General features: G+C 43.9%; 1 protein-coding gene across 1 annotated transcript in view; it reads left to right on the top strand.

Annotated features, from left to right (window-relative positions):
• Nucleotides 1-17,421, top strand: part of LOC138753990 (poly(ADP-ribose) glycohydrolase-like) — a 69,152-nt gene that overhangs the window by 44,606 nt on the left and 7,125 nt on the right. Inside the window, exons 9-13 of the mRNA XM_069917681.1 lie at nt 155-234; nt 1,402-1,462; nt 4,341-4,416; nt 6,449-6,596; nt 6,875-6,953. Coding sequence (XP_069773782.1) covers nt 155-234; nt 1,402-1,462; nt 4,341-4,416; nt 6,449-6,596; nt 6,875-6,953 — 444 coding nt within the window. The remainder of the gene's footprint in view (nt 1-154; nt 235-1,401; nt 1,463-4,340; nt 4,417-6,448; nt 6,597-6,874; nt 6,954-17,421) is intronic.

Raw genomic sequence — 17,421 nt, 5'->3', positions numbered from 1 at the left:
ACCCAGTGTCACACCCACTTGATTGGATCAAATAGATTAGGGGAGGGAGTTTGTCCCCTTCTTGTTCACACTTTGGAAGATGAGGATCAGCACGGAGGGGTTGGGCCGAAAGATCTCTCTGTTGGCTGATAAACTCTGACTTTCCCTTCCACAGATTGTTTGAGAAAGCTTCACACCGAACGTCTGAGAAACTGAAGACCATTTTCTGTTATTTCAGTACGGTTGTGGAAAATAGTAAGTAGTTTCCAAATGACGGACTTTATGGAGACCAAAGTCGGCTCCTTCCCTCATTGCAAAAGTCTGACGGATCACATTCCAGGACAGAGGACAGAGTGTATGTGGTGTGAGCGGGGGTGTGTGGAGTGTAAGTGTGTGGTCAAGAGTTTGTGTGGGTGTGTGTGATCAGGTGTTGGTGTATGTGGGGTGAGCCACTCTGGGGACAGGTGTGTATCCCTGTCAGGACGAGGTTGGGTCTGATCAAGGGGCTTTGCTCAGGTTCACTGGCTCTGCTGACTCATTGGATGAAAACCATTCCCCACCTAGGTCTGCTGCTTTGTTCCCTTTTCTCCACTCCCTCCCTCTGCCGCTCACTCATTCTCATGAGGTGCAGCTGGTTAAACTGCTGCCTCACAACCCCCGAGGCCCTGGGTTCGATCCTGATCTCAGGTGCTGTCTGTGTGGAGTTTGCACATTCCCCCCCCGACCCTAAGGTTTTCCTCTGGGTGTCACTCCCGCATCCCACAGATGGGGTAGATAAATCGTCACCTCAATGATGGTGGGTCTTTGGGAGAACTGGTGGTGGGTGTAGGGGGGGGTAGTTGATGGACATATGAGAGATAAATCATTATTGAGAAATGTGATATTAAGGGGTTGGTTTCTGATAGATGGGCCGGATGGCCCTGACATTGTGGGAATGTTTCTAACCTCTCGTGAATGCCTCCCTTGCCCACTCCAAACACCCACTGAATGCAGTATGTTCATGGGAGACGTAGTAGCCTGCAGATGTTGGAATCTGGATTAAAACCCAACTGTTGGAGGGACTTAGTGGGTCAGGCGGAAATGTGGAGGGAAACAGAAAGCTGAGGTTTCAGGCGTGTCCTGTCTGGACTGTTGGCAAATGGCTCTCCCACCTCCTCCATCTCTCCGCCCCCTTACAATTCTGTTCGTCCACGTGAAGTCATCTCCAAATGCTTGAGTGGATTTCCCCATGCCTCCTCTGGCATCCCACCCGCCCCCCTCCCCCCCCCCCCACCCCACCAAACCTCTATCCTTGGTTCCAAACGTAGCTGACGTTCTGAATTCTTGGGGAATGCTGTGATGAACGGTGACCGGTCCTCGTCGAAGACCAGTCTGCGTGAGCTCTCCACCGTTGATTAACTAACCTGCACCGTCTATCCACAGTGCCTAAGGGTCTGGTTACCTTCCAGAGGTGTGGTCTGAATAAACCCATTGATTGGAAGAGGTTGGTAACTCCAATATTCTTTGAAATTGGTTTTATCAGTGTACAGTTTTAAATTGTTCCCATACCAGCTAATTTTAAAATATGATTGAATCTTACTCCAACCCATCTCCGATCCTTTCCTAGAGAATAAAGCAGGCCCTTCGGTGTCTGTGCTCAACGTGATGCCCAAATTGAACTAAAACTCTGCTGGTTGCATACTATCCAAATCCCTAATTTGTGTGTCTCTCTTGAAGATTCTCAAATTCTATCATTGTGTCCACTTCCACCACTCCCCCACCCCAGCAGCCCGTTCCACTCTCCGTGTCCCCCCAGCCCCTCACTGTCGTCAAGACACAGAGACTTAGAGGTTCACTCCAGAATTTGTATTAATTATATCACAGAGAATCTGCAGTAGTCTAAACCACCAGCAGAACTCGCCAGTTCATATTTCTGCCGACCAGTTTACATTCCTCATTAAATGTTTGATGAATCTGTCAATAGGAGGCGTCTGGTGAGTTTTTCAGTGGGTGAAACCAGTCAGTTTCTACCATACTTAGCAGTGTTTTAACAAAACACTGGTGTCACTTGGGGGGGGGGGGGGGGGGGGGTGGAGGGGTGGTGGGGACCGCACTGGGTGACACCATCAGAGGGGGTGACACCAAAATGACTGTCTATAACATTTCTGTGCAGTGTTTCAGCAGAAATTTATTACTTCTGATAAGAAAAATATTACTGTAGTTTCACAACAAAAACATTTTCTATAAGCCCAGCGTCCATGTATTGATAGACCTACAAGGTTAAAACTCGGTGCTCATTTACTATTTGAACCTTCTCATGCGTTCCGGTCAGAGCCCCCACTTCCCCCCCACTCCCCCCCCCCCCCCCGCCCCCCACTCGGTGCCGCCGCCCCGGACGTACAAGGAAGACAACACCTGTTTCTTCTACGCAGGGATGGTGGTAGGGGAGTGACATCATGCGTTACTGCACCGGGTGACCTGTACCCTAGGGACGCCACCAAACAAGATTAACTCGATCACTCTTATCATCACCCAGAATCAGTGGGTTGTTTACGTACTTAACAATCTCTTGGACTTGCTTCGTCCTCAAGCTTTCACATTTTGTTCACTGGAACTCTTGGCACCCTGCGTATTGCTGAAGGTCGCTCTTGGTACACATCAATAGTTTACAATTCAGCTTGTATATGAAGCCCATCCCAACCTCAGGTGGTGTTAACCCTCTTTATCACACTCACATTAAATGCCAGACAAGATTCAATTTATTGCCATATAATAAGTGTCATATTACACAAAATTGCCTTTTGCCTGCTGTAAGGCCGACAGATATGCCACCGGCAGGAATTGCCTGAAGCGCCTCTTACTCTCAGAGAGGGAGATGCAAAAGAGAGTGCCCCCAGAGTCCCTGAGTGCCCGTAGATTCTCCCCCAGCGCTTCCACAGCCACACAGAGTCCAGTCCAAACCGTCAGAGCCCGAGCTCCAGATCTGAATCCTCAGCACCCTCGGCACCCCCTCGCGTCCTGGTTCCAACACCTGGTGCCCTGCCAGCCAGTCTCCAACAGTCCACAGCCTAGTGTGAATTTTTTGACCACAGCCCACGTGGGTTCCTCACCTCGAGCCGCCCACAGCTTGCCCACCGCCTGTGGTCTCCTTAGCCGCAGAACCACTCAGTGGCCCGCTGCCGTGGTCGCCGCCCCGTCGGTCATCTCTGCTTCTCCTTCTCGGATGAAAGGGGCGGGTCTCCCCTTTTTCCGGTGCCCTGCACCAGTTCTCAGCTTCCCCAGGGCCTGCAACTCCTCGTGACTGCTGCCAATCTTGGGTCGCAGGATTTTAAATAAAACCATGTTGTCTCACATGCCGTTTAAAGCCTATGCGGAGCTGATGGGAATCGGTCTGGACTGTTGGACCCCGTTGGAGCTCTGTATCTCTGCTCCCTGCTCTCTGTGGGTCTGCACCAGCGGCAGGGCCGCCATTTTGTGCAGCCAATCAGATATGTACATCCTCTGGAACGTAGCGATTTTACCCAGGGGTAAAGAGTCTGGACCCACTGATGTTCTCATCATTCAATCAGCTTATATTTGATCACCCTCCAGAGAAAACACGAATTTGTCCAACCTCTCCCCATATCTCCTACCCGCTGAACCAGCCAACGTCCTGGGAAAGCTCCTCTCTACCCTTTCCATCCTTCCTGTGATGGTGGGAGCTGAACAAGAGTGGTGCTGGCTGTGGAACCTCTGCCTCTGGAACCCAGTGAGGTGTCAGTAGCCTCCCAGAGGAATACTGGGAGCAGAAACCATTTTCACTGTCCCAGTCCAGACACTGTCAAGGTCTGGCGCAGTCCAGATCCCATCAAGGATTCCAGTGGATAAGATGACTCATGTATAAGACAACCCCAGAATTTCCACCTAAAATGCAGGTTTTGAGCTATACACACTGTATAAAACTACCCCAGGTCTTGCACTTACAGCTGACCATCAACGTGTGTGTGTGTGTGTGTGTGTGTGTGTGTGTGTGTACACATTTATATAAATATACGCACACACGTACATACATTTATATAAATAAACCCATACACACATACATTTATATAAATAAACATGTGCACACACTTATAAATATATACACACATAAATATACACACATGTATATACATTTATACAAATATACATACACATACATTTAATATAATTTACAATGAAGTAATGGTTTCATTTTTTTAGTATATTTTAATACAATTTATTACAACTTCAGTCACCATATTACAAAATTCTTCAAGAGTCCATCAACACCTGATGTCGAAAGTTCTTGAAGTACATCCTGAGATACATTTGTCAGTGAATCATCTTTGCAGAATTTTTCCAGCGATTGCTTCTGTTTACTGCAGGTCACAGTGTAAGATCACTCAACTTTACATCACCAGTGAAGGCACCATTGAAGATGAAGGAAGAGGCTTGTTACAGGTAACACTGACAGCCACGCATCATACCAGATCACGAGCTACAGTCCCTATGTTCCCTGTGCTAACTCTGGTCACTTCAGGGGAGGGTGGATGTTTGAGGATTCTTGTGACACACAGAACAATGCCTGGAAAAAATTCGCAATCTGGACCCTCCTGCTAGTAAAAATGAGTAACAGCCTGTTCAACCACTCCAAAGCACTGGATTGGGTGAGGACCGTGTGTGGGGTGGGGACAAGAGCACCAGCAGCCAATCAAGAGGGTGAGTGACGTGACTGCAGTTTTTGACACTGGACAGCAAATTTTTTTTTTCTAAAGGTTTCCTTCCTGAAAAGAAAACTGGGGATTAGTCGGGAAGAGGTGGTTGCAGCAGGGTCAATTTTGTCATTTAAGGGAGGGTTGGATGAGTACATGGATGTGAGGGGGATGGTGGGTTATGGAGAGGGAGCAGGTAGTTGGGACTAGTGGAGTTCACTTAAATCGGACAAGAGGGGCTGTGATGGCCTGTTTCTGTACTGTAATTGTGATATAATAGACGACTTCAAACTGAACACAAAGATCATTTCAGATTTGCTGTATCAGGTAGGAAATTGGAGAAATAGTAAATTAACTTTGATTTAATTTAGCGAGTTTAATCGCATCACGATGCTGTCACATTGTGTCAGTTCAACCGACCTAGATATGTTTTGCCACTGATTTTCATTTGTACTCAGCATCTGATGTCAGTGTTCAACAATAGTCGGCCAGCATTAATGGATTCTAATTGTCCTGACACAGGGTTTCCATGGTTGCAATGCCCAGATGAAACCTGTCACCGTGTTCGTCACTGACGGCACCAGGATCAGCAGGGAAGGAGTCCAAGTGTGAATGCAGAAAATGAATTTTCAATGACATGTATTCATGAAGCATGTTAAAAATATGAATAGGTTATAGCTAAAAGGAGGAACGTGATAGGAAAATGTTAAGCTGATTTTCGTGATCAACATCCCAAAATCCATAAAATGAACCCAAAAGTGTTCAGGAAGCAAAATGTTTGTCATCCAGTGCTGTTGATGTTATGGGCTCTTCTAGATGTCCAACATCAGTTGTGCGTGAGAGCACCCACAGGCTGTCAGAAAGAAATGATTCCTCATAGCAGAGGTACAGGCAGTTCCCGGGTTACGAATGCCCGACTTACCGACAACTTGTACTTATGAACGGACTATTGCGGCTTCAGCGGTTTGTCTTGAGGAATGAGAGCGGCGTCCGCCATTTTAAGTCGGATCACGTTGCCTCCCTTGATGCCGACTTCAAGAAATTGACTCCAGTAGTTTTATATCCATAGAAAGGTAAAATATGTGCTATATACTAAGACAAACATTTGTCTAACTGACGCTAAATAAGTACTCTATGTACCCGTTCCGACTTAAAAATGGACTTAGGAATGGATCTCGTTCGTAACCTGGGGATTGCCTGCATATAAAACCAATAGGTCCAGGTTGAAGATAAGCAGTGGAAGGATAGAAGGGAAATGAGAAAGGGTCTTTCACCCAGAGAGTTATGGGAATTAGACAATCCGGAACTGGGGGAACAAGCTTCATACCCGTCACTGTGACTGAGTTTAATGTTTCTGGATTTATTGAAGTGAAATTAAAATCAGTGGCCAAGCTGAGATGGTGTCCAGGATGGAATGCGGTGCTGGAACGCAGAGAGAAATGAGGCAGGGTCCGAGGCCAGGTTGGCCAAGACAGAATGCCAGCAGCTCTTAGCAAGTTGAGCAGGCCGGGCAGTATCTGTGGGGTAGAGAGAGGCAGTGTTGGTGATTCAGTTCTCATGAAAGGTTAGTATAGCGTTGAGCGCATTGCTGTTTCTGCGCCAGCGACCCGGGTTCGAATTGGTGCTGTCTGTAAGGAGCTTGTACGTTCTCCAAAAAAAATGGAGATTGTAGGTTAATTGGGTGGCACAGGCTCATGGGCTGGAAGGGCCTGGACATCTAAATTTAAAATTTAAATTTAATTTAAAATTTAACAAATGGTTCTTTGTCTGGTGTGTTGCAGGTGGATTTTGCCTCATCGTTGGTGGGAGGTGGGGTGCTGGGCCAAGGTCTAGTCCAAGAGGAAATCCGGTTCCTCATTAACACCGAGCTGATAGTGACGAGACTCTTCACTGAGAGACTGAACGCGAACGAGTGCCTGGTGATTACCGGTGAGGACGCCGGTTGGGGCAATCTTGGGGAGGCAGGATCTGGAATAAAAACAGTTCATCTCTGGGAGCTGAGGCAGTGCTTTGGAACAGGTCCATCTGACCTGGAATGAAAGCAGGGGAGTGAAGGGTGGGTGCCCACCACCGGGGCAAAAGGTCCCGGCGGAGGCAGGGTGGGCAGCGGAGAGGAGGGAGGGGATGCCGTAGGGATAGTGCGCTAAGGACAGTGGGGGGTGGGGAGGGAGGGACACAGCCATTGATGATGTTGATGTGATTTCTAGGAGCCCAGCGTTACAGTGATTACACGGGATACAGTGACTCGTACCGATGGATAAGATCTCACAATGACATGACTCCAAGGTGAGTGAACTCTCATGTGAATGAGGAACCCTCTGCTCTGGTGTTAGCGGGCACCAGACCCCCCCTCCCCCCCGGAACTATTAACCTACTTTTACCCTCCCTCTGCTGATGGACCACCTTTCCAATCTCCAGATGGCCATCACTATCCCTGCCATCAATCTTGACTACATTTTAAATTCAGATATAGAGCTCTGGCCCATGTGCCCAATTACACCCCTTGACCTCCAACCCCAGTACGTTTTGGAAACCGGAAACCCGTGCAGACACGGCGAGAATGTACAAATTCCTTGCAGGCAGCGCAGGATTCGAACCCTGATCCCAGTCGCTGGCGCTGTGGCGGTGTTGCGCTGACCACTATGCCAACCATTTCACCCGAGGTTCCATTATTGGACAGAAACATACCTGGACCAGCCACATCAACGTCCGAAGAGCAAGTTCAGAGGGTGGGGGTCCTGCGGGAAGTGAACACCTCCTGGCTTTCAGTGATCTACTTGGGTGAGATGTGGATCAGAGCCACGCCAGCAATTCTCAAGAAGCTTGGAGAAATTCAGCAGGTCAAACTGTGCCCATGATCAGCTTCTGGCCGTCCATCCCACAGATGGTTCCTTTCAGTCAGTTTGTGGGAGGTTCAATAGGAGGATACCCACTCCTCAGAAAGGAACAGCGTGGGCGTGAATGGATTTAGATGAGTGGGTCCAGACCCACCCTCTCGACATCCCTTCCCAGATCCAGCAGCCTGGTGAGGTTCAAGACAGTCAGGGGAAGTTCTGCTGCAGTGAACAGCCAGACCGAGCTTCGATGCAAGGGATGCCCTTTCCCCGCTTCATGGCACATGTTTGCTCGGTGGCCGTTGCCCTACGAGAGGGTTCATCCGCCCTTTGACATGTCTTGTTTTTCATCCTGCAGGGTGTCTAGCCACCCTCCGCACCAGGCAGGCCTGGTGGGGGAGCCGGTTTAGTCGCCGACCACCCGGCCATGCAACAGATAGTACTGGGTTACATGGTACCCGTAGCACTCAGATGAGTGACCTGACTCATAGAGATACAGACCAATGTTTTGGGTTTGATCCCTTCATCAGGGTCTGAGCAAAATGGGAGCAGGGGGTCTCCTCTCTCTCAAGAACCTCCCCTGGCATCTCATCCAGCACCCTGGACAGTTCACCCCTCCACCACTGGCACAGTGGCTGCCGTTTTGAAATGCACTGGTGCTGCTTGCCTGGGTCCTCCCAAATCCATCTCCTCTCGCCCACCAAGGGCAGCAGGTGAATAGGAACAAAGGAAACTGGTCCCATTTCTAGGATGTTGCCTGGACTTCAGGAGCTGAGTTGCAGGGAAAGGTTCAACAGGTTAGGACTTTATTCCCTGGAACGTAGAAGAATGCGGGGAGATTTGATAGAGGTATTTGAAAATATATTCATTGTGAAGGAGTAAAACACAAATGTCTGCAGACACTTGAGTATACCTCGATGAGGGGCTCAAGTACGAAACGTTGGTTTGACCTGGTGAGTTACTCCACCATTGTGTTAGTAGGTTTTCATGGTGACCTAGATTCGACAATGGTTGGGCGGGAGAAGCTAGAGAGTGGTGGTGAATGATTGCTTCTCAGACTGGAAACCTGTTAGGGATCAGTGTTGGGACCATTGTTGTTTGTCAATTATACCAATGACCTGGATGATAATGTGGGAAATTGGATCAGCAAGTTTGCAGGTGACACGAAGATTGGAGGTGTTGTGGACGGTGAGGAGGGGTTTCCAAGCTTGCAGAGGGATCTGGACCAGCTAGATAAATGGACAAAAATGGCAGATGGAATTTAATGGCAGATACAAGTGTAAGGTGCTGCATTTTGGAAGGGGAAATCAAGAAAGGTCATACACGGTAAATAGTCGGGCACTGAGGAGTGCGGTAGAACAGAGGGATCTGGGAATACAGATACACAATTCCCTGAAAGTGGCGTCACAGGTGGACAGGGTTGTAAAGAGCTTTTGGCATATTGGCCTTCATAAATCAAAGTATTGAGTACAGAAGTTGGGATATTGTAGTAAAGTTGCATAAAACATTAGTAAGGCCAAATTTGGAGATTGTGTGCAGTTCTGGTCACCAAAGTACCTAAGTACAGGAAAAATAGCAATAAGATCGAAAGAGTGCAGAGAAGATTTACTAGGATGTTGCCGGGACATCAGGAGCGGAGTCGCAGGGAAAGATTCAACAGGTTAGAACTTTATTCCCTGGAGCGTAGAAGAATGAGGGGAGGTTTGATAGAGATATTTAAAATTATAAAGGGGACAGACAGAGTAAATGTAAGTTGGCTTTTATCCACTGAGAAATAAACCAGAGGACATGGTGAAAGGGGAAAGTTTAGGAGGAACATGAGGGGGAACATCTTCACACAGAGAGTAGTGGGAGTGTGGAACGAGCTGAAGTGGTGAATGCAGGCTCAATTTTCACATTTAAGAAGAATTTGGACAGGTACGTGGATGGGAGGGGTATGGAGGGCTATGGACTGGGTGCAGGTCAGTGGGACAAGGCAAAAAAAATGGATCAGCATGGACTAGAAGGGCCAAAGGGGCCTGTTTTTGTGCTGTAATGTTCTATGATATTTCAGTGATGGTGTCTGCAGGCTTTGGTGTTTTACTCCTGTCAACTGCAAAGCTCTGAGAAATCTCTTCGAGGGTTGCCTACCATGTGGAGGTTCCCCTTTGCTCTCCAAAGGGGGTTCCGTGGTATTCTCTCTCTCGTTGCTCCCCATCTGTAACCCGTACTGGTCTCCAGCTTTATGACCGTGTACTCACCCAGACTCGCTTCCAGAGCCATGTTGCCTCCTTCCCTCCCTTATCCACCTATTACCTCCTGCCATTGGGTCCATGCCCCTCCTCCCCCCAAGCATTTTGTTTGGGAACCTGCCCATGTTTTACTCAAACCTCAACAAAAGGCTCAACCCCGAAACGTTGGTTATGTATCTTTGCTACATAAAGAACAGTTTGACCTGCTGTGTTTCTCCTTCATTGGAAGAGGGCTGGTTTAAAAATGGAGAGGTTTTGTTCCAATGAGACCACATCTAGAATACTCTGCACTGAGCTGTCCCATTGCCTTTCCAAGGACCATTGGATACAGTCCAGTTCCGTGTCCCCAATGCAAGGGCTGGTGGACAGACACTGCTCATACATCGTCCCCTCTCCTGAGCGAAGCTGGAGAAGTTTGTAAAGATGCACGAAGGGACGGAAGGGGCTACCCTCCTGCACTGCCCAGAGACTAAGGGGGTGTCTAAACGAATCAGCATGGAGGCTGCGGAGGAATCTAGAGCTCAAAACAACCTGGAGGAAAAGTGCAGCAGGTCTTGCAGCGTCCACAGGAGGCAAAGATTTACAATGAAACCCCTGGCATCAAGCAAATGCCAAAAAAAATCAAGGAAAAGAAAATTTCAATATTAAAATAAATAGGGATAAAGTAATAGGTAAAAAAATACAAGTTTAAAATTGTAAAAGTAAATGTTCTCTGAAGTTACATAAATCTTTGGTGAAGACGGGAGCAAATATTCAGCCAGCGGAGGGAGGGCCTTGGTCGGGCTTTGCTTGTAGCAGCTGTTGTGTGAAACAGCAATTGCGTCGCCAGGTTGAAGAGCTGGGTTTTTTAAAAAAAGAATTTTCACTCTATGAACCATATTAATCAAAATACACACAAACATTTCCCTCTTGAATATACAGTGTCATTTTCTCCCCTTTTTTTCCCCCCCTTCCTTCCCTCCCTCCCTCCCACCCCCCTCCAAACCCACTAAACGTTCAACATATACGATACATTAAACCCATTAAACAATGTCATCACACAATGAAAATAAACAAGAAAATTGTGTCACCTACTTTTACACACTGGGTCAGTTCATTTCGTCTTCTTCTCATTCTATCATTTTAGGGGGTGGAGGACCGCAGTAGGACTTCTCTATTGTGTTCCATGTACGGTTCCCAAATTTGTTCGAATATTGTGACTTTATTTTTTAAATTATATGTTATTTTTTCCAATGGAATACATTTATTCATTTCCATGTACCAATGCTGTACTCTCAGGCTCTTTTCTGATTTCCAGGTTGACATTATACATTTTTGTGCTACAGCTAAGGCTATCATAATAAATCTTTTTTGCACTTCATCCAGTTTGAGGCCTAATTCTTTACTTTTGATATTACTTAGAAGAAAGACCTCTGGATTTTTTGGTATGTGGCATTTTGTGATTTTATTTAATACCCGATTTAGATCTTCCCAAAACTTTTTCACTTTCTCACATGCCCAAGTTGCATGTACTGTTCCCGTTCCTTCTTACAGCGAAAACATCTGTCTGATACTGTTGGGTCCCTTTTATTTAACTTTTGGGGCGTGATATATAGCCTGTGTAACCAATTATATTGTATCATGCGTAACCTCGTATTTATTATATTTCTCATAGTTCTGGAGCATAACTTTTCCCATATATAATTTTTTATCTTTATGTTTAGATCTTTTTCCCACTTTTGTTTGAGTTTAAAGCTTATTTCATCATTTTCTTTTTATTGCAGCTTGATGTACATGTTTGTTATAAATCTTTTAATTATTATTGTGTCTGTAATCACATATTCAAAATTGCTTCCTTCTGGTAACGTCAATCTGTTTCCCAATTTATCCTTTAAGTAGTTTTTCAGTTGGTGGTATGCAAACATTGTACCGTGAGTTATTCCATATTTGTACTTCATTTGTTCAAATGTTAATAAATTATTTCCCAAAAAACAATTTTCTATTCTTTTGATCCCTTTTCTCTCCCATTCTCTAAAGGAAAGGTTATCTATTGTGAAAGGGATTAGTTGATTTTGTGTCAATAATAATTTTGGTAGTTGGTAATTTGTTTTTTTTCCTTTCTACGTGAATCTTCTTCCAAATGTTGAGCGGATGATGCAGTACTGGTGAATTTCTATATTGCACCAGTTTTTCATCCCACTTATAAAGTATATGTTCTGGTACCTTCTCCCTTATTTTATCTAGCTCGATCTTAGTCCAATCTGGTTTTTCCCTTGTTTGATAAAAATCTGATAGATATCTTAATTGTGCTGCTCTATAATAATTTTTAAAGTTTGGTAGCTGCAAACCACCTTGTTTGTACCATTCTGTTAATTTATCTAGTGCTATCCTCAGTTTCCACCCTTTCCATAAGAATTTCCTTATTATTCTCTTTAGTTCATTGAAGAATTTCTCTTTTAAGGGAATTGGTAACGATTGAAATAGGTATTGTATCCTTAGGAAGATATTCATTTTAATGCAATTTACCCTCCCTATCAGTGTTAGTGGTAAATCTTTCCAATGTTCTAAGTCATCTTGTAATTTCTTCATTAACCATATAACCATAAACAGCACAGAACAGGCCAGTTTGGCCCTACTAGTCCATGCTGGAACAAATCTCCACCCTCCTTGTCCCACTGACCAGCACCTGGTCCATACCCCTCCAATCCTCTCCCCTCCATGTAATTATCCAGTCTTTCCTTTAATGTAAATAACGTCCATGCTTCAACCACCCCTGCCGGAAGCTTATTCCACATCCCAACCAACCTTTGTGTGAAGAAATTTCCCCTCATGTTCCCCTTATAATTTTCCCCCTGCAATCTCAAACCATGGCCTCTGGTTTGAATATCCCCCACTCTTAATTGAAAAAGCCTATCCACGTTGACTCTTTCTGTCCCTTTTAAAATCTTGAACACCTCCATCAAATCCCCCCTCAATCTTCTATGCTCCAGAGAAAAAAGCCCCAGGCTGCTCAACCTTTCTCTGTAACTCAAACCCTGACATCCTGTCAACATTCTCATGAACCTTCTCTGCACTCTCTCTATTTTGTTTATATCCTTCCTATAATTTGGTGTCCAAAACTGCACACAGTATTCCAAATTTGGCCTCACCAATGCTTTGTACAATTTTATCATAACATCCCAACTCTTGAATTCAATACTCCGATTTATGAAGGCCAACATTCCAAATGCCTTCTTCACCACTCTATCTACCTGAGTATCAACTCTGAGGGTACTATTTACCATAACTCCTAAATCCCTTTGTTGCTCTGCACTCCTCAATTGTCTACCATTCAATGTAAATGACTTATTTCGATTTTCCTTTCCAAAATGCAATACTTCACACTTATCCGTATTAAATTCCATCAGCCATTTCTCAGCCCACTCCTCTAGCTTTCCTATATCTCTTTTTAAGCTACGGTAATCTTCCTCACTGTCCACAATACCACCAATCTTTGTATCATCTGCAAACTTACTTATCCAATTCACCACCCCTTCTTCCAGATCGTTAATATATATAACAAACAATAGTGGACCCAGGACCGATCCCTGAGGAACTCCACTAGTCACTGGCCTCCAATTTGACAAACAATTTTCTACCAGTACTCTCTGACACCTCCCATCCAACCATTGCTGAATCCATTTCACTACCTCCTTATTTATACCTAATGCCTCAACCTTTTTTCCTAACCTCCTGTGGGAAACTTTGTCAAAAGCTTTACTAAAGTCTAAATAGACAACATCCACAGCCTTCCCTTAATCAATCTTTTTTGTAACCCCCTCAAAAAACTCTATAAGGTTTGTTAAGCATGATCTACCCCTGACAAAACCATGCTGACTACTACCTATCAACCCTTGTTCTTCCAAATATTTGTAAATGCAATCTCTCAGAACACTTTCCATCAACTTACCCACCACAGACGTCAGACTCACAGGTCTATAATTTCCAGGCTTGCATTTGGACCCTTTCTTAAACAGCAGTACAACATGAGCCACCCTCCAATCTTCTGGCACTACCCCCGTGACCAGTGACATCCTAAATATCTCTGTTAATGGCCCCACTATCTGTATACTAGTCTCCCTTGATAATTTAACATAACGTAACATAACAATTACAGCACGGAAACAGGCCATTAGGCCCTTCTAGTCCGCACCGAACCAAACACCCCTCTCTAGTCCCACCTCCCTGCACAATGCCCATAACCCTCCATCTTCTTCTCATCCATATACCTGTCCAAACTTTTCTTAAATAATACAATTGACTCCGCCGCCACTATTTCTCCCGGAAGCTCATTCCACACGGCTACCACTCTCTGAGTAAAGAAGTTCCCCCTCATGTTACCTCTAAACCTCTGCCCCTTAATTCTTAACTCATGTCCTCTTGTTTTAATCTTTCCTCCTCTTAACGGAAATAGTCTATCCACATCCACTCTGTCTATCCCTTTCATAATGTTAAATACTTCTATCAAATCCCCTCTCAACCTTCTATGCTCCAAAGAATAAAGACCTAATCTGTCCAATCTCTCCCTATACTCTAGATGCTTAAACCCAGGTAACATTCTGGTAAACCTTCTCTGCACTCTCTCCACTCTGTTTATATCCTTCCTATAATTAGGCGACCAGAACTGCACACAGAACTCCAAATTAGGCCGCACCAACGTCTTATACAATCTCAACATCACCTCCCAACTCCTATATTCCATGCAATGATTGATAAAGGCCAGCATACTAAAAGCCTTCTTCACCACCCTATTCACGTGAGTTTCTACCTTCAGGGAACGATGTACCGTTACTCCTAAATCTTTCTGCTCTTCTGTATTCATCAATGCTCTCCCATTTACCACGTATGTCCTATTCTGATTCTTCTTACCAAAATGAAGCACCTCACACTTATCAGCATTAAATTCCATCTGCCATTTTTCAGCCCACTTTTCTAAGCAGCCCAAATCCCTCTGCAATCCTTGAAAACCTTCTTCATTATCCACTATTCCACCTATCTTAGTATCGTCTGCATATTTACTAATCCAATTCACCACCCCATCATCTAGATCATTAATGTATATAACGAACAACAATGGGCCCAATACAGATCCTTGAGGCACACCACTGGTCACCGGCCTCCAACCTGACAGACAATTATCCACTACCACTCTCTGGCCTCTCCCTTTCAGCCAATGTTCAATCCATTTGACTATTTCAAAATTTATACCTAAAGACTGCACCTTCCTAACTAACCTTCCATGTGGTACTTTATCGAAGGTCTTACTGAAGTCCATATAGACAACATCCACTGCGCTACCCTCATCCACATTCCTAGTCACCTCTTCAAAAAATTCAATCAGATTGGTCAAACATGACCTTCCTCCCACAAATCCATGTTGAATGCTCCTGATCAGACCCTGTCTATCCAGATGTTTATAAGTACTATCTCTAAGAATTTTCTCCATTAATTTACCTACCACAGACGTCAAACTTACAGGCCGATAGTTGCCAGGCTTCCTCCTTGAACCCTTTTTAAATAACGGAACCACATGCGCAATGCGCCAATCCTCCGGCACTATCCCCATATCTAATGACATTTGGAAAATTACCGCCAGAACCTCTGCTATTTGTATAAATGGCCTAGATTATTATCTAATCTAATACCTAGGTATTGGATTGCTTGTGTTTGCCATTTAAATGGTGATTCTTTTTTAAACTCTGTGTAATCCGCATTATTCATTGGCATCACTTCACTTTTATTTCCGTTGATCTTGTACCCCGATATTTCTCCATATTTCTTCAATTTTTTATGTAATTCTTTTATTGATGATTCTGGTTCTGTTAAGTATACCATGATGTAATCTGCAAATAAACTGATTTTATATACCTTCTCTTTTATTTTTATCTCTTTTATTTTATTTTCTGCTCTAATCAGTTCTGCCAATGGTTCTATTGCTAAAGCGAACAGTGAGGGAGATAGTGGACGTCCCTGCCTAGTTGACCTGCTTAACTTAAATTGGTTTGATATATATCCATTTACTGTCACCTTCACTATTGGTCCCTTATATAATGCTTTAATCCAATTAATATATTTCTCTGGTAGGTTGAATGTATTCCATTGGAAAAAAAATAACATACTTTGAATAAATAATTCCATTCTACCCTGTCAAAGGCTTTCTCTGCGTCTAAAGCAACAGCCACTGTCGGTATCTTATTTCCTTGTACTGCATGGATTAAATTAATGAAGTTACAGACATTGTCCGTTGTTCGTCTCTTCTTAATAAATCTTGTTTGATCTAGTTTTACTATTTTTGGTACACGGTTGGCCAATCTCTTTGCTAATAATTTTGATATTATCTTATAATCTGAGTTAAGTAGAGATATTGGTCTATACGATGCTGATGTTAGTGGATCTTTCCCCATCTTTGGTATTACTGTAATTCTTGCTGTTTTACATGAATCTGTCAAATTTTGTGTTTCTTCTATCTTGTTCATTACTTCCAGGAGAGGAGGAATTAATAACTCTTTAAAAGTTTTATAGAATTCTATTGGGAGTCCGTCCTCTCCTGGCATTTTATTTTTCGTATATTTTTTAATACATCCTGTATTTCCTCTATTTCAAATGGTTTTATCAATTTGTTTTGCTCCTCTTGCAATTTCGGTAGTTCAATTTTAGCTAAAAATTCATCTATTTTGTCTTCTTTCCCTTTGTTCTCAGTTCGATATAATTGCTCGTAGAATTCCTTGAAGTTTTCATTGATCTCTGTTGGGTTATATGTAATTAGTTTGTCCTTTTTCCTTGAATCCCATACAATTCTTTTAGCTTGTTCTCTTTTAAGCTGCTAAGCTAGTATTTTGTGCATTTTTTTCTCCTAGCATAATACTTCTGCTTTGTCTTCACTATGTTCCTCTCCACCTTATACATTTGTAGTGTTTCGTATTTTATTTTGTTGTCCGCCAATTCTCTTCTTTTTGTTGTATCTTCCCTTGTTGCTAGATCTTTTTCTGTACTTACTATTTCCCTTTCCAGCTGTTCTATTTCCCGATTGTAGTCCTTTTTCATCTTAGTTACATAACTTATTATCTGCCCTCTGATGAAGGCTTTCATTGCATCCCATAATATAAATTTGTCTTTCACTGATTTCATATTTATTTCAAAATACATTTTAATTTGGCGCTCAATGAATTCTCTAAAATCCTGTCTTTTAAGTAGCATGGAGTTTAATCTCCATCTATATGTTCTTGGTGGGATGTACTCCAGTTCTATTGCTAATAACAGGGGTGAGTGATCCGATAACAATCTAGCTTTATACTCCATTTTCCTAACTCTCCCTTGGATATGGGCTGACAACAGGAACAGGGATGAAGACCTGGTTGATGACACTCGCTGTTGGCGGTGACTCCTTATCCTTGCTTAGTAAGAGTCACCCTGGTCAGAAGCTTTATCAGAAAATTGGGGGGGTGGAGTTTATTGTTCATCTTTTAGGTGGCTCCGTGGAGGAGGATGAACCTGCAGATGCAGCTATGGTTAATAAATGTTTTCAAAGAACGTGACTGAAAATAAAGTAAAATGCTTTAAGGTTTATATATTAATGTAGGTGAATTTTGTTCAGTGTGAGTACAGTAGAGTATTTTTGTGTTTTAAACTGTTATTTCTTAATGCAGGTTTATTAGTTGGGCATTGTAAGAG

This window comes from Narcine bancroftii, chromosome 2 (genome assembly GCF_036971445.1).
Source record: "Narcine bancroftii isolate sNarBan1 chromosome 2, sNarBan1.hap1, whole genome shotgun sequence".
NCBI lineage: Eukaryota > Metazoa > Chordata > Chondrichthyes > Torpediniformes > Narcinidae > Narcine > Narcine bancroftii.
The sequence above is the reverse complement of the archived record's forward strand: the minus strand, read 5'-3'. Positions and strand labels throughout refer to the sequence as shown.